This window comes from Miniopterus natalensis, chromosome 2 (assembly GCF_054644295.1).
Source record: "Miniopterus natalensis isolate mMinNat1 chromosome 2, mMinNat1.hap1, whole genome shotgun sequence".
Lineage (NCBI taxonomy): Eukaryota > Metazoa > Chordata > Mammalia > Chiroptera > Miniopteridae > Miniopterus > Miniopterus natalensis.
Genome location: NC_142082.1, coordinates 173469908 through 173495091, shown reverse-complemented (window position 1 = coordinate 173495091; position 25184 = coordinate 173469908). Strand labels below are relative to the sequence as shown.

The 25184-nt window shown below is 35.8% G+C and overlaps 2 protein-coding genes across 4 annotated transcripts in view; one reads left to right on the top strand and one right to left on the bottom strand.

The window, feature by feature from the left end:
* Positions 1-276: 276 nt before the first annotated feature.
* The window catches only part of PARPBP (PARP1 binding protein), a 40721-nt gene continuing 15813 nt past the window's right edge, over positions 277-25184 (bottom strand). For 2 of the 3 annotated variants that reach the window (XM_016223220.2, XM_016223221.2), the window contains 5 exons: positions 19527-19710; positions 16517-16695; positions 14207-14288; positions 3879-4014; positions 277-3171 (listed from right to left, as the gene is read on the bottom strand). In XM_016223220.2, the coding sequence (XP_016078706.2) occupies positions 2831-3171; positions 3879-4014; positions 14207-14288; positions 16517-16695; positions 19527-19710 (922 nt within the window). In that variant the 3' untranslated portion in view covers positions 277-2830. The remainder of the gene's footprint in view (positions 3172-3878; positions 4015-14206; positions 14289-16516; positions 16696-19526; positions 19711-25184) is intronic. The other variant, XR_001603993.2, reaches the window with a different exon arrangement.
* On the top strand, positions 1279-2140 carry PMCH (pro-melanin concentrating hormone). The gene is made up of 2 exons (XM_016223222.2): positions 1279-1603; positions 1934-2140. The coding sequence occupies exons 1-2, from the start codon at positions 1355-1357 to the stop codon at positions 2138-2140; spliced, it is 456 nt and encodes a 151-aa protein (XP_016078708.1). The 5' UTR covers positions 1279-1354.

Here is a 25184-nt window from a genome sequence, read left to right as displayed (position 1 = left end):
ACATATAAGACACTCAATGTTTTTGGTAATTAGGGAAATACAAATTAAGAGGAGAGTAACGTAACCGAGTGCGGGCTGGGACGTGGAACAATAGGAACTCTCATCGCCTGCTGGTGGAAGCTTAAATTGGTTGCTGCTCTTCTATGATCATTTTGGCACCAGTAAAGCTGACCGTGGACATGCTCCATGACCTGGCAATTTAATATCTAGAACTATATCCTAGAAAAACTCTTGCACATATACAGGAATGTATTCTTTTACTTGTTGTCGGCAAAATTAGAAATTAACTCTGAAATGTTTAATTAAAAATCATACAATAGCCAGAGAAAGACAAGTACCACATGATCTCACTCATATATGGAATATAATGAACAAAATAAACTGATGAACAAAATAGATCCAGAGACATAGAAGCATGGAACAGACTGAGGGATCTCGAGGGAAGGTGGGGGTGGGGGAGTGGGTGGGGAGAGATTAATCAAAGAACTTATATGCTTATATGCATAACCTACCGATGCAGACATTGGTATGGGAAAGGCCTGGGTGGGGTGGATGCAGGGTGGAGGGGATTAATAGGAGGGAAAAGGGGACATCTGTAATATTTTAAACAATAAACATAAATTTTTAAAAAATCATACAATATACTCATCATCCAAAATTAATATTTATGCAGCACATAAATATCCTCTTCATGAACTGCTTGTTCATTAATTGCTAAATTCATCAATAAATATCAGTAATATCCTTTTGTAAATGCAGAGATAAAACACACCTGACAGGTCAGTTTTAAAGTATAACATGAATAACTGTTCACACTGACAGGCATCTTTATGTACTTTAATCACCAAAGACTATAGCAACGATTTATGAAAGAAAATCCTTTTTGAAGATTATTTCAATTTAATCAGGATTAAAAATAAATGAAACTTTTATCCTTATCATCAGTGAGTGAAATAACTTTGGTTTTAATATCTTAATCAGAAAATATACAGAGGCAACAACAAGAATATGGAGAGCTTGATGTCCTGTGGTCTTCCTTAATAACCACCGATTTTTAAGAGACTATAATCTGTTTAACAGAAAGCATTCTACCAAGGATCTTAATCAGATTCCAAGAAAATTAACACTCAAAATAAACAACATGCCACTAAAACCCAAACAATGTAGGTATTAGCAGCTATACAAAAGGTTAGCTCTACCCGATGAATCATTTCAAAGTGATGAAAGTGGGTCTTTGAAGTGCTTTCTATTCAAGCTGGAAGATATATAAAGGTAGGAACCATTTACGAAGCAGGTGGAGAGTTTCTCCATTTTACAAATCCTTGTTTGACTCCATGCAAACGGCTCACTAAGAATGGCAAAAATGAGTCTCTCCTCCTACATATTAATACTAACTTTTTCTTTGCTTTCTCAAGGCATTTTACTTTCAGCATCCAAGCCCATAAGAAATTTAGAAGATGACATGGTATTTAACACATTCAGGCTGGGGAAAGCCTTTCAAAAGGAAGATACTGCAGAAAAATCAGCCGTTGCTCCTTCCCTGGAACAATATAAAAATGATGAAAGCGGTTTCATGAGTGACGAGGAAAACAAGAATTCAAAGGTAAGTGGCAATATGACTTGTCCTTTATTTTGATGGCTATTTGAGTGCTTTGAAAGTGAAGTCGATACTTTTGTTTTATAAACAGAAGTATATGCAAATAGTCACAATATGCAGTAGGACAACTGATGGAATTTCATATATACCAGGTTGTCCTTTCATCCTGGACAACCCTTATCCAAAAGTTTTTTTCCAAAAAACCTTGTATCTAAGATATTTTTAAAAAGTCAAAATAGTACATCTTTGAATTAATCAGTAAGAGTATTATGCAGTTGTATTATATTACCATTCCCAATAAGACAGCTAAAACACCTACCAACCTTTTCTTTACAGAATGCAGGCTCCAAACACACTTTCTTGAATCATGGTCTGCCACTGAATCTGGCTATAAAACCTTTTCTTGCGCTAAAAGGATCTGTAGCTTTTCCAGCTGAGAATGGAGTTCAGAATATTGAATCAACACAAGAAAAGAGAGAAATTGGGGATGAAGAAAACTCAGCTAAATTTCCTATAGGAAGGAGAGATTTTGACAGTGAGTAGTCCTCTAAGGTTCAATTCTTATATTTTAGTGCCATGAAATGAAACTCTGAGTTTAACTGAATTTGGATCCAATCACAATAAGATTAAATAAGACCATGGTTCAATAGTACTTGCTATTAAGTGACCCCTGCCAAATATGTGGAATTTAAAAGCATTTAATTAGCTATTATAATTTTGATTTACTCGGAATCAGTTATACTAGATCCATTGTTTTCATGTCTAATAAATTCTGTGTGATAGTAATAGTCCTTTAAATGATTTAACTTTTTTCTGTTTCCTTCAGTGCTCAGGTGTATGCTGGGAAGAGTCTATCGGCCGTGTTGGCAAGTCTGATACCTGTTGGTCCACAGCATCGTTTCAGAAGACAACAAAATCATTTAATTGCCTGTGGGGGGAAAAGCCCTTAATGTTACTGTGACTTATATTATTTTAAATGTCTGTTTTAAAAGAAAGTAGCTATCAGCAACCTAAATGATATGCTTTATTTGTGCATTAAACTCTTGTGAATATTCTGCAAAATTATGACTTAGTAGTATTTCTTAAACAATGCTTAACATACTAACCTTACATACACTCCAGACCAAAATAATAAAGCATCATAATTTACACCTTGATCTATTAAAAACTAAGTAAATGCCTCTGGTGAATGGTTTTGTACGTACATAAACCTAAAGCACATAAAAGATGAATTCATAGTCTAAAAAACTGAGTTAACTTTGTCTGGCCAGTAATCAATTTGTCCTTGGCAGTACACTTGTTGCTTTTTGTTACTCCGGCTAGTTTACCATCCAATTTATTCTGCAAATCATTTGATGTCTTAGGCATCTTAACATTTTTATGTCGGAGTGGCTCATTTCCATTATCACAGAGAGTGTTTTCATCATCCAGATCCACCTGTTTCCTTTTTGAGCTTTTATTTCCTGTCTGACTACTTGATTTTCTTTCTACTTTTTCATTTTTACTTCTGTCCAGATGAACATTTCCAGAACTTGTTCCAATTGTTGGTCTTCCAACAGATGAATTTACACCTTCTGTTACGCAAGATGAAAAGGGGAAAGGGGTTATATAATACTTAGTATTATTACATATGAGAATTTTACAATAAACTTTAAAAATGGCTAAAGAATGTTAAAAAAATTATGATTTGCACTCAGATAATGCTATAAATTACGACTATGTTATCACATTACTTTTCATTTTACCACATCACTTTTTATCCCTACAAACAACAAACATTTGCTTTGTCTGAATGCATGAAACTTTATCCTTAAATGCTATGAGTTATTTCTTAAATATTATTTAGTTAAATCAAACTGTGTCCTGCCTGGCCGGCGTGGCTCGGCAGTTGAACATCGACCTAGGATCCAGGAGATCGTGGTTCGATTCCCACTCAGAGCACATGCCCGGGTTGCAGGCTCGATCCCCAGCTGAGGGCGTGCAGGAGGCAGCCGACCAATGACTCTCTCACCATTGATGTTTCTATCTATTTCCCTCTCCTTTCCTCTCTCTGAAATCAATAACGACATGTTTTTTTTTAAAAAACACAAAAAAAACCTATGTCCTGTTTATAAATTTGTACTTATATTTAACTTCTTAAATAAGCTCAAGTCTTTAAAAATAGACACCTTTACATTTCACATTTTATACTTTGCAAAAAATAAAAAAAAATCTAGTTTTATTTAAGTTAAAACCGTACACTGGAATTAAACTGCTGTTTAACTACTCAAAGGTGAATTACCAGAAAGGTCATTTTCCATGTGAAGAACATACAATGGCTTTGATGCTGAATTAACATTATTCCATGTATTCCTGCTGATCAGGCAGTCATCTTTATAAGTACAAGAAAACTGGGATCTAATTAAGGTTTGCTTCATCTGGTAATGGGAAGAAAGAAGAAAACATACAATTTATGCTTTATTTTTATTTTTTTCATCCAGATAGAAATACACTTGACAGTAATAAAGGTATCATACAAATTTCTCTTAAAATTCCATTATTCATTGAGAACTTATAACCCTGATGTTTCATAGTTTGCTAATTCATTCATTGTTACAACTAGCACTTTTATGCATTATAGTAATACCAGTTTTATGTATATTTTTCATATTTTTTTAAGTTTAGAAAGATCAATTTTAGGCTCTTCAGAGGCTTGTCTTACACATTCCTGTGTCTGAGTTGCTTTGGAAAGAAAGTTTTATAATAAGTTTAATAATAATATACATGATATACATAATCCTAGAAAAATACAAGTTCTCTATCCTAAGAATTACAGAGTACAACTCTTTTAGAGAAAGAAACAGTATATGTAAACTCAAGAAATTAAGAAATTGAGAAAGGAAGAAATGCTCAGATGAAAAAGAGAATTAAGAAAGGATGAAAGAAACAAAACAAGAAAACTAACAAAGAAATAAACTGAAAGAAAACAAAACAGTGACTCAGAGGCATTATTTCTTGATTAAAAACTTGAATATTTAAGAAAATAAGAAAGATGATTGAAATACATCATTCTAGGAAAATCTGACCAAGTGATTTAATGGTTGAATACTCAAAAGACACTCTTGCATTTATCTTCAAACATTATAAGTTGGAGAAAATTAGAAAGCTAAATTTAAGTCTTAGCCACTGAAAAGGATGCCAAGAACGCAGTTTTGGAAACGTATTCTGCAAACATAAAACCAGTGGCTATTTTAGGGATAGAAATTAATTGCAGAACAAAGTAATCCATACAGATAAAGCAAATTTTGACAATTACATCTGATGTGTAACGCCACTCAGTTATAATGAGGAGATTTCTCCAAGTACAAAATCATCCCAAATCCTTTTCAGAAACAAATGAGGTTTAAATTTCAAATAAATCACTAAAGAAAGAGGGCTTTAACATTTCCAAGTATAACTACATCATGCTGAAGGTTACATACAAAACATTTACTGATATATTCATAAAGTCTAAAACAGCACTTCATGTTACGTAATCAGTAGTTATATACTATGTTCATATATTAAGAGAGAACACTGAAAAGCCCGCTCAGTTGTCTGCAAAGATAATGGGGTAAAATCCACTGACTATGGTTCAGAAGAAGTGAGAACAGGCTCCAGTTTGGTTGCTTCATAAAATCAAGTTTTCTCAGGGTGACAAATTTTATATCTTTCTGACTAATGACACCTATGAAAACCCCCACTTCCTAGATCACTAATTATATTTAACTAAGATTTAGACCATTGTAATTTATCTGCCATTTAAGCGCAGAAATACACAAAATTGAGAAAAAGAAGAAAATGCAAAAGATCAAAACTATTTTTCTAAAAGTTGAATAGAGTAGGCTCATTAATGGAACTGCCAATCCCATTATCTTCATGAACCCACATGAATGCAACTATTACAGTTTCCACCATGAGATGCCCTAAAACATAACTGAAGGTTTTAACTAGCCCTTTCTGGACTTTATTAATTCCACAAATACAGAATTAAAGCAATTGACAAAGCTATCAAATGAATTTTGTTAATAAAATAAACTTTATGTTATATTACATCACATCACTATAGTAATGTTATCTAAAAACTTATTTCCACCTGCAAAACCAGTACTATTGACATAGTTTTACAAAATGTTTCTTTCATTTCCCCAGAGCTATTGCTTACAGAAAATTATAAACGTGCTGCTTATAGAGTTACAGAGTATGGTAAGTGCATGAAGGTAAATGAGTGCTAAGTGGCTAGCTAGGGTCATTCCCATAGTACCCAAACCGTGATGGATGGCTTGGGGGACTTTAGCCTCTCACCACAGTCTTCATCAGCACCACCCACGAAATACTCTAAATAAAAATGTAATAATTATATTATTTAGTACAAACAATGTCTTCTCAATAGCATGAATAAAAATTTCTTTAGAAAGCTGTATTTTTATTTTTATTACTTTTTAACATACATCTAAGTAAAAAGCCTTTCTTTGCTATGTAAATACAGTCACATACAGTGCCACAGCCCTCTTAGTTATAACTAGATTTCCTCTCCCATTGAGAAATTCTTGAGCCCTTAGTGACATCAGGTCAGTTTCAGAAAACGAGAATTACAAGGCAATAGATTCTTAAAATCCTGAGAATGGATTCAGCTATGAAAGGAAATAGTTAACCACTATTTTTTTTAATCATAAACATACCAAAATATAAGAGAGAACCACAATAGTTCCATGGCAATCATCTAATACTTATGTCCAAAAGAAATAACTGAGAATAGTACATTGAGGGCATTGTTTCTCTGTATAAAAAATTATACATAGGTTTTCCTTTCCCTACCCTATACAAAAATCCTTTTTATTAATGCCTACTACTTATTAAATTCCAACTATGTGATAGGCACATCGTGTATTAAAGAGAGTACTAGGGTGGCTTCCCTAATCACACAAGCATTCTACTTATAAAAGTTGCTGTTGACACACAGCTGGAAGGAATAATAAATAAATTGGATAACAAAATCAAGATTGAAAAGATCTCAGATGGCTAGAACCATAAGTAGAAAATAACAAGATGAAAATGAATGATAAACGAAGTCCTGTATTTAAGTTCGAAATATCAATTGCAGATGTACAGGATGAGGAGAGCCTAACTTAAAAACAACACATGAAAAAGATCTGGAGATTTTAATTTATCACGGACTTGACTGGAGCCAACAATGTAATGTCCAGCTAAGAAATCAGCACAGAAAGCAACGATGTGATGGGAAAGGCACCAGATTTGCAGTCAAAACGCCTGGCTTCCAATACTGGCTCTATCACTTATCCACTAGATGATGTTAAGTAAATCTCTAAACTTCTCACTTGTCCACATATAAAAGGAAATAATATTTATCTTACAAAATTGTCAGAATTTAATAAGGTTAAAAATATGAAAGGACTAATATAAACTCTAGAAATCTGTGTGGGTACTACGCAATTATTAATGTATCTAACATATTTTGAAGACAGTGTTTCTATAGAGTGAGAAATCTGTTGAATTAAATTTCTCAGGACCAGGCCAACTCTAAAATGATTCTTGGAATGCAGCTCAAAAAATGAGCTTACAATCAGAGTCTTCGTTTTAGTTATTAAAACAATACAAGCTACATTGGCTCATATTTATAACTTAAAAGAGAATGCTTCTCCTTTGTTCATAAAAGTTGGATTTTTCTGCACAAGATTAGTGGCTACATAGAACTGAGATTACTTCCTGTTGCAAATCTTCCAAATCTCTCTGTGTATTTGATTTGGAATCACAAATAAGCAAAAACAATTCCCACTTGCAAGTGCTTTTGAAGTACTAAACAACTAAGAATAACGTCCAGATTCATACATGGCTGTTAAAATCATTTCACGTTCAAGTCACACGAGAGAAGAGGATTGAAGTTTTCCTTTGTAGAGTGATTTCCCCCCTCTGGAAAGATTTCTATCCACAGTAAAATTGCAATAAACTTCAAACCTGCCAAGAACTGAAAAAGTCCTTTTGCCACAAGCTCTTTTTAAACTGAAATTATTAGTAGGTTCCCAGTGTGAGGAAAATAGTACTTCACATAGGAAAGCCTGACTCCAGTTAAAACGAATGAGCCAAAATATTGAAAAGTTGCAGACACTCTCGGTGTGTTATCAAGAAAAGGAGAGTACTAAGCCATTGTACTGATAAATAGATGGACAAATTTGGAAGAGGAGATAATTCTCGACATGCCTCTTAAATATGTAACTAAAAATAAGTACTCTAAATTTATCTTTTTGTTCTTACATTCTCACATTTTCAAAAGAACAGATCTGCTACCTTGTGACATGAATTTATAAATACATCAAATGATCCATTTATTCTTCAGTGAAATTTCATTTACTTTGCTAATTAGCAGAAAGATAGTATTTTCTACCTAAGTAGTAGCACTATCTTTCTTATGACTCATTATGCCTTCATTTACTCTTCAGGAAGCACATAAACCTTGAAGACTTACACCTGGATACAAACCCTTGCTTGCTCTGTTGCTTCCCCACTGCATGGTCTGGAATAGGATGCCTTCGAGAGCTGAGCAAGGATTCATGAGGATGAAGGACACAAAATGTCTTTCTAGTGTAACACTTGACACTTAGTAGGTACTCAATAAATACCAACCTCGTCACTTCAACCAAAACGAGTTCAAATTCTAACTGAATTTCTAGTTCAGTCTAATTCACAAATCCCATCTTCGTTCTAATGCAAAATGCTGTTCACTCCCTTAAAGTCTCTGCTTAAGGTCACCTTCTCAGAGAACTCTACTGGTCCTATTCAAAAGCAAAACGCATACAAAGGAACATACTCCCCTTACTCTCCTCCCCAACTTTATTTCACTCCATAGCACTGATAACCTTCTAACATACCAAACGCAGTAATTTACTTGCTTGTTTTATTGTCTGCCTCTTCCAACTAAAATGTAAGCTCTATAAACAAAACCCTTAGTTTGGCAATTAACTACTGGCCCATCTCTGGCCTTCCTGTGACCCTCCCCTCCCCACAGGGAAAAGGAGCCCATGGGCCTCAGACTTGCCCACTAGGAGACAGTGACTCCCCCTTTAGAGCCTGTTACACCTACCTGGACCCAGAATTCCCTGCTCAAACCATCCTAGGCACGGGGCTGGCACTCGCCTCTTCCTCTAGGCTCAAGGGCTGACTGTTTATGGCAAGGGTGATGGGCAGTGTTCCTAAGAGTATGGAACAGAACCAGGGTTGAAGGGGTGCAGGGGTAGGTCAGGTGCTTCCATTAGGATTCTTGCACCCCAGCCCCACAAATATTTGGAGAAGACTTGTCCATAAGGGGGCTTTTGTCTGTTTTGTTCACTGATGTTCCTCCAGTGTCTAGATTCAGGAAGGATTTAATACATGTTTGTGAAATGAATTCAGTAAAGTCGTAACAGACGCTAGTAGGTGTATGCAAGAAGGTCTGAGGAAACAGAAACATGAATAAGAAAAAGCTTGGACATACAAAACAATGTACAGAATACAGGCTACTCTTTGAACGAGAGTAAGGAAACCACAGGATAGAGAAATGAGAGAAGTAGACCAGCAAAGAATAGCTAACTCACCCTGAGGACAAAAGCCTTGAGATAGGAAAATATGTGAAGAATAAACTCTACTCAGTTCAACAAAGTAATGAAACCATCGGGTACAGAAACAAGAGAGAAGTACACATGCAGAGAAAAGCTAAATCACACTGAAGCACAGACAGCCATGCATCAGAGTCCTTAAGCCCCGTTATATCAACCGTTCCTGTCAAGTCCTGAAATACTCCGCCTCTCTCTGGTTCTCATATACATATCCTTATGATAAGCCCTACAAAAAATAGCTGTTCCTTAAAAACCACAAAAGCCACACTTTCCTTAACCTTGTCCCATGTTATTTATTCACTTATTCTGTACAGCTATCCAATACATGGTCATTTTACCTGTAAAGCAATCTCATACTTTCATCAGGCTGTTTGCTCAGCCTGAAATGCTCTCCTCCATTCTCTCTGCCTATTTAAATCCTATTTATTCTAATTTCTCATGCTCAGAACACCATTTCCTCTACTAATTATGGGTTTCTAGTTATTGCATCCGTGGGTATCCCTAATCTACCAGAACTGCAATTGTTTAATATGCTAGCCACATGTAGCTAATTAATTCAAATTAAATAAAATTAAAAATCCAGTTCCTCAGTTGCATTAGGCACGTTTCAAGCACTCAGTAGCCAGATGTGGCTGCCACCTACAGCGTTAGACAGCACAAATACAGAACATTTCCACAGAAAGTTCCAGTGAAAAGCCCTGCTCTAGAATGAATTTACAATCTAGGTCCTGTGGCACTTCCGTGTGCTACAAATGGATTCTCAAGAGACTTTGGGACATTTTTGCTTGCTGGGTCCATAATATTAGAACCCATATGCAACTCTGTATTAGTAAAGGAAACCCTACACATTTTCCCCATGACTTCTACCTACAACCTGATGTGAAACCAATTAAGTTTTGGGGGAAATTACCATCACTATATCTTCAAATATTGTTTCCATCTTATTTTCTCTTCTTGTTCTGGGGCTCCAAATAAGCAAGTGTTATACTTTTCCTGTGTCCTGCTCTTCTCTTTTAGTTTTTTATTCTGTATTGCTTTAGTTTGGAATTTTTCTAACGACCTATCTTTAACTCTACTTATGCTACCTAATGCTATGACCGATCCATTAAACTCATCTAATGAGTTCTTAATTTCAGACGTTTTTTTACAGTTCTGCAATGTCTATCTGGTTCTGTTTCAAAGATTTTAATTCTGTTAGAATTCTACAGCTTTTCATCCACTTTGTCATCTTTTACATGTTGAAAATCTTAACTACTTGTCTGCTAATTCTAGTATCTGGATCATTTGTTAGTTTTTCCTCCTGACTAAAGGACAAATCTTCCTCTTTTCATGTCTAGAATATTTTATTTCATGCTGGATACTGTGTGTAAAGAAACTGCTGATGATTTTGCATGGCCCGAGAATGATGTTATAAATATCCAAATGGCCCTTGGCAGAAAAAAAGGTTCCCTACCCCTGCAACAGAGTGAGTGTGTAAATCCCAGGGTTCCTTTTCCACATTTTACACACCTTCTGATGCAGCTGCCATTTCTACTATTTCTCTGACAAGAAGGAAAAAATAAAAACAAACAAACAAAAAACCCAAGAACACACACACACAGCTGGCTCCCCAGTTTTAGAAATATTAGTGATAATTCTCAGGACTCTGTCAACCCACTCATGCGATGTCTGGGCCCCGGAGTAGCTTAAGTCACTAAGTCATGCTGCGCCTCTTCACTCTGCAATCTTCAGTCTCTTTGCCTGGCCATTGTTTTTGATGTTTATTATATGTAATCACATTATTCTTTATTGTTTGCTCTTGGTGAATATTTTTGCTAGTTTTTACTATTCTGTATTCATTTTAAGTATCATTTTAAGGGGAGGGAAATTCTATGAGTTGAATAAGTCCACCATTTTAATTTGAATATACTCAGAGTTTCTAAGACTCTAAAGGTTAAACTTGGATACCTAATTAAGAACTTGCTAACATCATAAGCACTGGACTGCCTGGCGGCTTACAAAGGTGCCAGTTAGAGCAGTCAATTTTTTTCATGCTACCTAAGTCCAAATTTTCACTGTCCCGATGACTCCATGTTTTAAAGATGTAGTATTTTCCTGACCAGCTCACTTGAATTATTAAGTCAGTTAACACTGATGATTATTCTGACATACATATAATATAGGGGGATAAGGGAAAGATCAGTAAATACGACCTTTCAGCTGTGTCAATGTGCAAAATGCTGCTACACCACGCTGGGAGGAAAGACACAAATCTACTTACAGAGACATGAGGAGGTAAGGGGCCTTGAAAACTCCTTTAATAAAAGGAATAAGGGTACTTGCATAAACTGCTTGGAAATTGCTTGGAAAATGGGGAGAAAACATTCTCTAAAGGTTCTTACCAAAACCATGAAGGTTCTGGAAGAAACTTCTGATTTCCTTCGCAGAAAAATTTATTTGACCATAATAGACAAGTTTCCTAATAAGCTACACTAGGACATAGGAATTGAAGACTTGAAATGAGTATGTTAATAAATACCTTCCATAATGGTTTCATAGGATTTTATGGCCAGAAGAGTATCTATTTCTATTTTTGAATGAGGAAACAAAAATCTAAAAAAATTTAATTTGCTCCACATAATAATGACATGACTATTTCACAATCAAGTATCATTTACAACATCCATATTCTATATTCTAAGTTCCCTAATATTTTCTACCTTTGCAGTGAGTACTCTTTCCAAGACAGTATTTCAAGTGTAAATTATATATTCTTTCCATGACTTAAAAAAAAAAAATTGTATGCCAAGAGCAAACGCAACAGGATAATAAGGTAATTAGCTGTTAAATTGCTTTTCCATAGTTACTCAGCAGTAAATATTAGCAGCATTTTTTATTATTCCAACAAGCACTCTACCTGGCTATAGTTCAGCTGTATACCTGGCTAAACCAATTATTTTCACACTTTGCTTTTATAAAGAATACTGTACTGTTAAATATAATCCTAACCACCAATTCCTTCATTTTTCTTTATTGCCATTTAGATTCAGAGCCAGCTCCACTATTAAGTAACAAAATCAATGCAATTATAATCTCATTAGTATTTAACCATGGCTTTGCACACTGGCGTAGAATATTTCATGGTAGTTATAAGATCTTTGATAAGGTGCTTTCTCAGGATTTTGGTCTCCTCATCTGTAAATGAGATTGGATTAGGCAATCTCTCTTCTACTTTCTAAAACTTTCTAAATTTTTCTATACATTAACTTTGTCTATACTATACATTTTATAGTAATTAGTTGACTCTTACCAATTTCTAAAAATCCCTCCTCATTCTTCAGATACATATTTTCATTTTGATTTACTTACTTCTAACAAAATATCTCAATGATGTTTAAATGAGAATATTAAAGTCTGGCAGTATCCATAGCAGAAAATAAATTAAAGAATTTATATGTTACATTTTTGTTTCTAATCAAGTCCAAAGAATAAATGTTTTTTAAAAAACTCATGCCGCCCAGCCGAGCGTGGCTCAGAGGTTGAGTGTTGACCTGGGATCCAGGTGAATGGGGTTCGATTCCTGGTCAGGGCACATGCCCGCGTTGCGGGCTCGGTCAATGACTCTCTCATCATTGATGTTTCTATCTCTCTCTTTCCCTCTCCTTTCCTCTTTCTGAAATCAATAAGATATATTTAAAAATTAAAAAAAATTTTTTTAATTAAAAATAAAAATAAAAAAACCTCATGCCTTGCCCTGGCTGGTGTTGCTCAGTGGTTAGAGTGCCCACCCTTGCACCAAAGGATCACGGGTTCGATTCCGAGTCATGTGCACACACCTAGGTTGGGGGTTTGCTCCCCAACCACCAGGGTGCATTCTCCCGGAGTGAATTGGGGAAGCAACCAGTTGAGGTGTCTCTCTCACATTGATGTTTCTCTCTCTCTCTCTCTCTTCCCCACCTCCCTTCCACTCTCTCTGAAGGAATGAAAAAAATATCCTTAGGTGAGGTGTAAAAAAAGAAAAATGTCATGCCTTAACTACAAGTACTTATGGTTAATATAACAAAGAGTGGACAAATTTTATCAACAGAAACATTATAAAAAACTCAATGATGTATTCCACAGGTATTAGTTATTAGCAACTACTAATAATCAATAGAAAGATAAGACTTATTAATACATATAAATAAACTAAATGGGGTTGGGATATATAGATGAAATAGATGATAGTTAAAAGCTTTGCTAATTGGAACTTTCCAAATGGGAATATAAAGAACATAAAAATTAGAGTTCTCAAAGTTGTATCGAGAAATAATTATTTGATACTTAAAGGATAATTGTAAATTTTACATGAAAATTTTGTTAATGAATTCTCCACCACAGAAGAGTATCTGGCACATAGTAGATACTCAATAAATGTATTTGAATAAATGAATGTGTTCAGATTGAGTTTCATTTTGAAAAATGAGACCAAAAGTTTTTAAATGCTTGAAAAACACATTATTGACTACTTATAGGCACAAATGTTTCAAATGAGAACAGGAAAACTTATTTTAAACCAAATGAAAATATAAAAAACAGCTCTAGTCAATGAACAATGTCAAATGTTCTTGTCTCAAATTACAATTAATTAGATTCTGCCATTATGTCTTTAAACCGAAATTATGTAACCTCAAGATTCAGCTTAAGATATAGAAATGTAAATGAGAAAACATGTCCCTCTATTTTCCCCTTCATTCACTGAACAGATATTTCTTGCACACTAAGAGTAGTGGGTGCTAATTCCTTTCCATTTTAGATCCACTGGGATGAATAAGCCAGAGACAGACTTGCCCAGGCTGTATAAAAGAACAGTTTCTGTACATCAACAGTCATAACTCATTTTCCACTTAATTGCTATTGCTCCATGCACAAAGTATATTTACCATATCCAGCTCAGTTTTATATATTTCTTCTAAAAATAAAACAATTTCTATCATTTTCATGAAAATACATTAAATTGTACCTTAATTTTTTTCTCTTCCATTGACTTATGGATGCGTTCTCTCAGTGGTTTCACCAATGAATTGTTCACCTGTATTGGAGAGCTATGTGCAAATAAAGCAAAAATTTATAAATTAAAAAAGCTTTTTTTAATCTAGTTTTTACCCCTCCCCTAACCAAAAGCAGTTCCATAATAAAAGACTACGAAATCTAGTTGTTTATAAAACTATATAAAAATACCAGTGTCTCTATTCTCACAGTTCTAAATATTAATGATTTGCTTAACTGATTCAGTCACTAGATATCTGAACTTGTAGTATGTGTAATGCACTGTGTAACATACTATGAAAAACAAAAAGTTCATTCGTTCATTGGCCCTGAACTCAGGCATCATGAAGTCTAAGTAAGAAAAATAAGACATCCACCTAACTAAATTCAAAATAAAACAGGATAAGTGCCATAGCAGAGGAATTCAAAAGAGAAAAGCATAGTTTATAAAGAGAAGGGTTGGAGAAGCAGACACTGGAGCTTTGCAGCCAGACAAACCCAGATTCCCCAGTAAATTCCTTTTTGGCTCCACAGAGCCAGAGTCATAACCCCTTCGACTTAAAAGACCATTATATAAGAATAAAGAATCACCTATTCTAAGAAAGTCTAGTTTATATTGGTATATTGACTTATATTCATATACCACACTGTCCTTAATTTTATCATTTCAATGGATACCATTAAAAATTTACTTTACCATGGACGGTCACCTGTCTGCACAATGCCAATGGGAAGTGCCAAGGTAACTGTAAACAATTAAAATGTGTTTGGCCACATGGTCAAATAAAAAAAAAAAACCTCTCTAAAATGGATGTGGGGATTCATTTTTTTTTTTAAATATTTCATTAACACAAAATAACTTTCTCCAAGAAAATGGTAGAATGGGGAAAATTTTAAATCATTTATATTTCTACCTAAAAGGCAAATCTTGTTAAACAGAAAGCAAAAGGAGAAAGAAAAGAAAAAAAAAGATTCATTTTCTTTATGCTCATTTCTGGGATTCTAACACAGGGTATAAGTAAATCATTGATAAAATAAATTTCCACTGTTAGAAAAATATTTGGGCATTCTTAAAGTAGAATGTGAAAGAATTATATTATGCCCAGATATAAAAGGATAATCATGGGAAACTGGTGAAGAAGACAAGATTTACAGGACAAAAGTGAATCATATCATATAAATCATTAATGTTTCTGTTTAAAGAGAAAAGATAGTGAGGCACTGGAGAGACCGCATGAAGCAATCATGCATGGATGTGTAGGAACAATTTTAGACTAAAATTAGATTTCTAAAAAGTAGCTCAAGCAGAAAATAGAAAAGATCAAAGAGTAGGAAGACTTTGTAAAAATTCTTAATGTACTAAATATAATTTTAAATGGTTGTTCTAACATTTTTAATGTTTCTATAAATGAACGCTTATTAATTAAAAATATCATCAACCTATTCAATTTTGATCTAAATGTTGTTAAAACAGGACAGTATCAATGAAACACCAACCTAATTCAGCATTTTCCTTCACAATGTGAGAAAGAACCAGTAAATGCCAATTCCCATGGAAGTTCAGTGTATGCTCTCTCCTTTTCGAAGGCAGAGCAGCACAGTCCCTGTAGTGGAGACCTTGGGCTTCAGAGGAAGACCCTTTGCTGCTTGCTAACAGCGTTCTTAGGCAAATTACTTAACATCTCTCTCAAGCCTCTAGTCCTTCACTTATAAAGTGAGGATATTATTAAAAGAGGTTGCTGTGAGGGCTGAGATAATGTAAGTAAAAACATTTGGCAAAGTTTTTTTTTTCTTAATATATCTTTATTGATTTCAGAGAGAGGAAAGGAGAGGGAGAGACAGAGATAGAAACATCAATAATGAGAGAGTCACTGATCGAGCCCGCAACCCGGGCATGTGCCCTGACCGGGAATCGAACCCCAATCGCCCGGATCCTAGGTCGATGCTCAACCACTGAGCCACACCCGACTGAGTGGCAAAGTTCTTGACATACAAAGGAAAGTAAATAAATATTTCCAAAGCAAAAAACGAAAACAAGAACCAAAACAAAAAAAATACCTGTCATACTCTTATAAAATACTACCTTTTCTATATAACTCCCTCATCTTCAAGTGCTCAATCTCCTTTTAACTAACTTTTGTTTTCTCTCTTCATACTTGCCTATGGTCTCCAAGTTTCCTACCATAGTTAGTACTGGTTTTATAATCAATGAGGTGCTTTTCCAAAAACTCCTTTTATAGACTAGAGTTAACATTCACATACATACAGCTTCCACATGACTTACCTGAAAAGCGTAAGAATAGAAGTTCCATTGTGATGAATAGTGTTTTCATCGTCATATAAAAGCTCTGCTTTGTTTCTGGTAGGAGCATTGGCTGCCTCTTCATCCAAAAGAACCAGTAACAGTTTCACGGTATCTCTGCCACAGTATGCAGTGCCATGGTTTATGGCATAAGACTTTGGCTAGAACAAAAAACAATTTTAAGTAAACGCTATAATCACCCTGCCGGGTCAATCAGCTGCTCTCTTCCAGTCCATGAGCCACTGTTCTCCTTCTTCCTTTGTTGTTTAATAAAAGATCGGCCATGAGAAGTGGCTTTAAGGCATGGGAATATTTCTCCCTCAAGCCAGACTGAAATCAATCTTATCAATTTTCAGAAACACAAACGAATACAAAAAATAGTATCATTAAAGAGGAAGACATAGGGTTCTGGTCAAAATAACACTGGGCTTTAAGTCAGAAAATTTAGCTACTACCTGGCTGTGTGACCTCAGCCTCATGACTTAACCTCTCTGAGTATTTCTTCTCTCTTACACAACAGAGAGATAGGGTTCTGGTGATCTAAATGCCAACCCCACAGGTGGCTGGAAAGATCTCTCAAACACAAAATAAAAAACTAGTGCCAGGTTGGACATGGCCCAGCAGCTGAGCATCAACCTAGGATCCAGGCGATCGGGGTTCGATTCCCAGTCAGGGCACATGCCCGGGTTGCGGGCTGCAGCCAATCAATGACTCTCTCATCATTGATGTTTCTATATCTCTTTCTCCATCTCCTTTCCTCTCTCTGAAACCAATAAAGATATATTTAAAAAAAGGAAAAAAACAGAAAAAGAAAAACTAATTGACATTCATTCATTCAGTAATCACTGATAAGTACAAACTAAGTCCCAAGCACTGTGTTTGAAGTTAAGACTGCCAATATAAAAACCACTGCCTCTAGGAGCCCACAGTCTCCTTGATAAAATAAGTAAGCAATGACTGCATTACAGTGCTCAGTGCTATTTCCAACATAAAGTATACATGGTGCACTGGGAGCACACAAAAAGTAGTGATCAATTTACCCTGGAATCAAGGATGGCTTCATGGAGGAAGACACAAAGGGATAGGAGAGAGCAAGGTACTTTCAGGGGCCAGGCAGGATGACACCACTGAAGAACAAGGTAACAGAGAGAGTTGTGTGAGGCGAGCCTGGGAAGCTCTGTGTATCAGGCAGAGAGGTCCGAAGTCAGTCTGTTATACAGTTAAATATCTCTTGGCTTATTAAGCAAGGAAGTAAAACAGTACTAATTTAGATTTTAGAAAAATGATGGCAATGTGTAAAATATATTCCAGGATAAGAATATTATTAACTCTGAAGACAGCACAATCTGAGGAGACTAATAGTCTAGCTTAGAACTGAAGAAGACAGTAGCTGTAGAGATAAAGACAGACTTAGTGACCGGAGAGAAGAATGAGCGAAACTATACGACATAAAATATTACATATAGATACATGTAAACACAAACTCTGAAGGTATCTCAGCTCAATTTTGATACCAACTTACTAGTTGCATGTGCTGAATAAGTCTGGGAAAGCTGCTTAACCTCAACGTGCTTCAGTTAAATCACTGGTAAAACGGGTAATTAGTGCCTAACCAGTAGGGTTGTTGGATGGTGTGCCTAGATATCAAAGCTGCCCTTTCTGGGACATTCCTCAGCCTTCATCAGTGTGGTCTTGGCCTCCTTTCTCTACTTGGCTGACACAGGCTCAGGCTACCAATGAACTTTAATGTACACCTACACTGGAATTTCAACCAATTAACTACCACAATCTAGTGCTTAACATGTATATTTTTCATTAACACCAGGTAAGTCCATATTGTTTAATACTAATTAAGTAATTAGTATTAAATAATACTCACTGAGAATTATTGAATTGTATTTTTCGAAGATTTCTGATTTGGTGAAAAACATACAATTAAGAACCAGGTTGCCTGCATTTTTATTTCTGGTGACTGGACATGGGAGAGATTGATGCTCTTAATTATCTGAGTTGTGACAATTTCTAATTTATACTGATAGCAATAACCTAGTTGTCATTTGAGCCAAGCTAGTCACAGGAATTGTTAATATACATGGGATATATGGGAGCAACCCAGAATCTCCCCCATCAAATTAATCTAAAAACATGTATTGTTATTGAAAAATATCTAAAAATAGTCCCTAAGGAATGTGAATAAATAAGTACTAAAAAATAAGCAAAAGTGTTTCTCTATACACTGGCTGTCACCATCACAACTAATGAAAAGGGGCTTTTGTTACTTGAATAATTATACTGCAACAAATGGATTTTAACACATATTCCAAAATTGTGTTTTAGAGCTAAAAACATGGCAGTCCATTTTTCCTATAATGCTATAGTTATAATACTGTATAATGTTCAAAAATCTATGTTAAAAAAATAACAAGAGAGGCGAATGTCCTAGGAATATTCAGTTAAAAGATTTCTAAGTGTAGGAAATATTCCTAATGTTCACAGTGTGCTGCAATGGAGGTAGAAAATATAAAAACACAGAGATAGAAAAATCCTATAAAAGAAAAATAAATTATTGAATAGAAACCATTTCTGTTGCTGTTCTATAGGGTGCCTAGTACTGAGGTCAGAACCAGAGAAACCAAGTTCTTATTTTATATCTGAGTAAAAGGTAAAATAATCATTTCATAAGATTATCAAAAGCTATGGGCAGGACACCTGAAAATCTATTAGGAATTATAAACTGCAAGTGCTCCAAGGGATATTGAAAATTATCCAGTGCCCTACACTTCAACAAATACAGACAATTTGGTCCAAAGGTGTTATGATTTATCCAAGTCGAACATAATCCTACATAATCCTACTGAGAAGCTTAAGTTTTCAACAACACAACACAGGAAACATTCTTTTGACATAAGTAGCAACAGCAAACCATTTCTACAACAAACAGAAGAGAAAATGTTCTATACCGAAGGATAATAAAATATAAAAAGCTCATTACCCGTGCAGGACTGATGTCAGTGGTGCTAACAGCTATGTCTCCTTTCTGAGAACTGATAATATTTTTAATCCTCAAATCCAAATCCTGAGCAACTTCCTCTACTGCTTTATAAAAAGGATCCCTGCTGTTCTGGCCTTTAATCAGTTGCATCTTTATCACTGAGAGTATCCGACCCCCTGCAAGGCTGAAAATAGAAATAAGATCACCTTTATAACAATATTACACCACCATGCTCATAAGCTTGAAAATATAATTCTCTGGGTTAATCAACACTTTTCAAAGAATAAGGCTTTGACCTTGAAAATCAAACAGTGACACATATATATAAGAAAAGAATGAGACCCTTAGAAGTAAAATTTAAAAGTTTTTCCAACAGCAGGTCATTTCAACAAGGTAGTTACTTCTTCCTTCATTTGAAAGCTAAAGGGAAATAAATACTTTAGCATATACGATGAGAGATTCAGATGCAATTACATACACAAAACATACTTAAAATATGTGCCTTTAGATACAACTAAGGTAACAAAAGCTACCTGGATACCTGAATCCTACATATCACTTTAATCTTAAAAACAATTCAATAAGTATTATTACCCTTAAATCACAGGTGAAAACATTGGGTCTCAAAACAGTTAAATAGTTTATCCAAGTATTAATACATACTGTTCTGGGCTAGCAAGGAGGTGGTGAGGAAGGAGACTGACCTGGAACACATGATATTGTACTATAATATGAGAAGAGTTATTACATAAAAGAGAAGAGCAAGCTAGTTAATACTGATCTAAAGCAAACCAGAGGCTGGACCAACTATGGCCAACGGATAAGTGTTTTAAAAAACCTTAACTCAATTGTTTCTTTATAGTAAACCTGAACCTGAATAAATTTGGGTTGCAGTTCCTGCTTCAGAAAGCAGGCCTAAAGCCAACATGAGAAATGTATAGCGAGAAGGATTTGGGTCCATTACAAGAAAGAAATTAGAGGTGTCCAGCAACAGAAGGAGACTTTTTGAAGTCAGGAGATCTCCATCCTCAGTGGAAAGGCTGCACTGAGCCAAACAAGAAGGGGTGTGGTCTGAGCGTGGAGTCAGGCTGCCTGAGCACAAATCGCAGCTCCCCGATGTGCTTCCTTGGGTACGCTGTTTAACCTCTCCGTGAATTTTACAGTGCCAGGAAGGAAATTATGAGTTAAGGTTTTCATCCTCACTGCCTCATTGCCAGACTTTATGTTTCAGGGGACAAGCCAGGTTCCCTAATGATCATTGGAAATATAATTGCTCACAGTTAAACAGCTGGTCCAAATAGAGAAGGAAAGTTAGCAAAAAACCACAGAGAATTAAACTGCAATAGTACATTAGACCAGTAGCTCCCAAATTCGTTTGATTGTTAGACTCATACTAACCATTAGTTTAAAAGATCAACTCCAGATCCTACCCTAATGAATCACAATGTCCAGAGGACATTAAATAGTTGCATTGTTTTAAAAGTACCACAGGTGATTCTTAAGACTAGACAAGTTGGGAAACATTTCAGGAAAAATGAGCAACTTGAGAAAGGACTCATGCTTTTTCATCCTCACCTGAGGGTGTTTGTTGATTTTGGAGAAGGGGCTGGGAGAGAAATATCCATGTAAGAAGGAAACATCAGTGGGTTGCCTCCCATATGTGTCCAACCAGACCCGACCTGTAACTTAGGTATGTGCCCCAATAGGGAATGAAACCCCACAACCTTCTGGCGCACGGGACAACGCTCCAACCAACTGAGCCACCCGGCCAGGGCAAAACGAACTGTATTTTAGTAATCTTCATATTATCATTTACTCCTGGCACAGGGAAGAGATGGTTGATATGCTTGTTGAGGAAATTGACCACTATCACATCAACAAAATATTGTTTTTAACACTTAAGTTTTTAACACATAAGATAAAAATATATTTTACTATGATCCATATTATTATTATTTGCAATACAGAAGCACTTAGGGGGTATCCACTGGACTCTAGATACTCTGCGGGGAAATATTACTGAGCTTGGCAGGAATAGGAGGAAATCTCTAAGTACCACCCAATCTCTCCCCCAAAAAAGGAAAAACAAGAGCCAGAGTGGAAAGTTGGAAGCCGTGAGTGGTAAGCAAGCAGGATGAATGGGGTTTTCCTGAGGACACAACAAATCTCTAGTAGCACCAAGATCAGGACACAAAGCCCTGGTTGACTTTCAAATTGTGCCTGAAACTTCCAAGGGGGAGAAGCCAGTATGGCTTTTATTAGATTTATTCTAAGTACTTTATATTTTTGATGCTACTTTATAACATTTTCTATTTGGTGATGGTGTAAAAATACAATTGCTGACCTTGTGCTGGGCAACACTGATAAACTCTACTATTAATTTTAATGATTTTTCTTCTGCTTCTTGGAGTTTTCTACACATATAATCATACTGTCATCATCAGTTGCACTTCTTCCTTTTCAATTGTTGTATCTCCTATTTCTTTTCCTTGCCTTACTTCAGTGAGGTGGACATCTAATACTAAGTTGAAAAGAAATGATGAGACCAAGAACTCTTGTCTTGTTCTAAATCTTAAACAGAATCCTAAAATATTTTACCATTACACAGGTTTTCACAGAAACCCTTTATGAGGTTAAAGCCCTTATTCTTAATTCATTTTACAATGAGAGGGTAGCCATGTAGGATGAGTATGTCCTAACAGACGCCTCACCTTGGGCAGTCCTTGGGCTTTGTCCTCTGTCCCCTCAGACTTTGGTGGCTATAAGAATAGATTCTCCAAATCACCAAATTCAGCAAATACTCTGAGAATAAAAGCTGCCCTCCCTTCTTGACTTCCCTTTCTGGCTCTCTTCCTTCCCCTAGTTTTTGTCTGTATTTTCATTGTATTTGCCTGTTTATCAATGCATTTAAGAAGTATTTTAAAAATGTTATCCGGCATTATTAATTATTGTCAAAGGGGAGGGTCAATCAGCCAACCTAGTCTGCCATACATCCGTAATAAGCAGACTCTAAGTATTATATTATGTATACAGGCACTTTCTTTATCAGCTAGTATTTTCCTAATTTTCAATTAAAAGCACAGAAAGTAATTGGGTAAAATGTAGCCAAAATGAAAACACAATTAACATTATGTGCTTTTTCTGGGAATTAATCACTAATGGAAAAGTTCTGAAAAAGATTCAAAAGGATAATAAAATATGAAAGAATGTCTCAGTCAATTAAAAGAACAAAAAAAACCAAGGCTTTGAATGATATTAGGTAAAGTCACCTTTGCCTCCCTTTTCTCATTCTTTCCACAAGAATATGCTAGATTTTTAAAATATAACTCAATGATTGTATTTTATTTAGAAAAAAATTTATAAGACTTGCATTTAAAATATCTGTCAAGGTCAATATCTGACCCCTGGCAAAATACCTCAAACACCAGTGTCATGACTAGTCTGTTGCTACACATTCACTACGCACTAGCCAACCATTAACTATTCAAATATCTGCTCAGCGACACAGTGGCTTAATTCAAACACTTCTAAAGCCTAGAAACTCTTGAAGTTTTAACTCAAATGACATCAGGACATTTGTGCTAGGCCCTACAAACACAAAATGAATAAACTTTTCTCTTTAAAAGGTCACAACTGATTATATGATACAATGAGACACTAAACGTAGAAAGAGTTGGAGTGGGAAGGGAAGAGCACAAGGAGGTAATCAGGAAGGCTTCCCAGAAGATACATTATAACTACGCTGGCTAAACATTAATAGGAGAATTTAGGAGAGGAAGGTGAGCTGCAGCTCCTGGCTATTAAATGCATCGCATCAGAGCCCTGTAGCAGAAAGAGAAAAATGAGGCTAGTGAGGAAAACACAATGAAATCCCCAAGCTTGTATCAAAGCATCGTGCCTGAAAGAGAGTAAGAAGCGACAATAAAGACAAATGGCTGGTAACGCTTTAATGTAATTAAATTACTAGCTCACTTTACCATACAGAGCAATTGCCTTTTCCTCACCACCTTCATGAATTTGATAACTACTTACTAAAATAAATTATATCTCTAGCCCTGGCGGGGTGGCTAAGTTGGACGAAGAGTTGTCCCACACAAAAAAGTGGTGGGTTCAAGTCCCAGTCAGGGCACATACCTAGGTTGTGGGGAGTGTACAGGAGGCAACCAATTGATGTTTCCCTCTCATGTAGATGTTTTTCTCTCCCCTTCCTTCTCTCCTTAAAATCAATAAACATAGCCATGGGTGAGGACTAAAAAAAATTATATCCCTAACAATTAAATATAATTAAAGGTGCTACATAACATGTATCAAAATGCTTCTGAAATATATTTAAATGAGATTCTGGACAGGATCATTTCAACCAGATTTAATATTCTAAAAACGCATAATACTTAGTCCAACATATATAGTTCAGGTGTGCCATTAAAGAGTTGCTGTGTAATAAACCTGAATTACAGAATCTTAAACCTTTGAACAACTATAAAACCTGAAACCTTTTTTAAGTGAAAGTATAGAATGCATTTTATGGTGGCACCTACTGGCAAAGGGTAGAAATGCAGCCAAACTATAGCTAAAAGGGCCAACGGGAAACCTGGCAGTGAGGAGGGAAGTGTGAGAATGGCTTCTTGAGTTTTCTTCCCGGCCAGCCTATTCCCCATCCTTCTTTGGATTCAAAGATTACTGTGATTCCCTATCACCACCACCCTATTACAAGACAAGTAGTACAAACTCATCCTCAGTTACAAGAGTTGAATAAATTTTTTTTTTTTTTTAATACATCTTTACTGATTTCAGAGAGAGGAAAGGAGAGGGAGCGAGAGAGAGAGAGAAACATCAATGATGAGAGAGTAATTGATCGGCTGCAGCCCACAACCCGGGCATGTGCCCTGACCGGGAATCGAACCCTGATCGCCTGGATCCTAGGTCGACGCTTAACCACTGAGCCATGCCCGGCCGGGCGAGTTGAATGAATTTTTACCTCTAAGTTTTGACACTGAGAGACAGAGCGATACACGGGCAATAGGTAGAGTACACAGAATTCCTATGCCATGCTGAGGTTTCTGGAGTTTCATCCGTTACCTTATTTGGAATCTTTAAAGGGTTTTAATCATGGAAGTAACATTTGCTGTTTCAGAAAGATCACTGGTAGCAGTGAGGACAACAGGATGGGGCAACGCAAGATTGGAGGCAGAATGAACAAGTCAGAAATAAGTGAAAAAATCCAGGGAAGAAAGAGAGAAAATCTGAAAACAGGCCGTGTAAAGAATGGAAATAAGATAGTAGCTATGGGAATAGAGATGCGAAATACATAAAAAATGTCAAGTAAGAGGAACTGATGGATCTTGGTGACTGAAGGGATAGAGAAAGGGGAAAAAGGAGTTTAAGACTTGTTCTGGGTTCCTGCTGGGTGACTGGAGGGAGAGAGGCTTCATCAAGCCAGGAGAAGCAGGTTTTCAAGGGAAGATGAAGATTTAGCTTGGGAAATGTTAAATTTGAGTTGCCTTTGAGGTAACAATCTATATATAAGTAAAGATATATTTTTGAAATTCAGGAAAGAGGTTTGAATTTCACTGAAATATACATTTAGAATTTGCATATATGCAGTCAAGAGAGGTAGGTAGAATATAAAGAGAATGGAATATCAGAAGTTATGGGGGA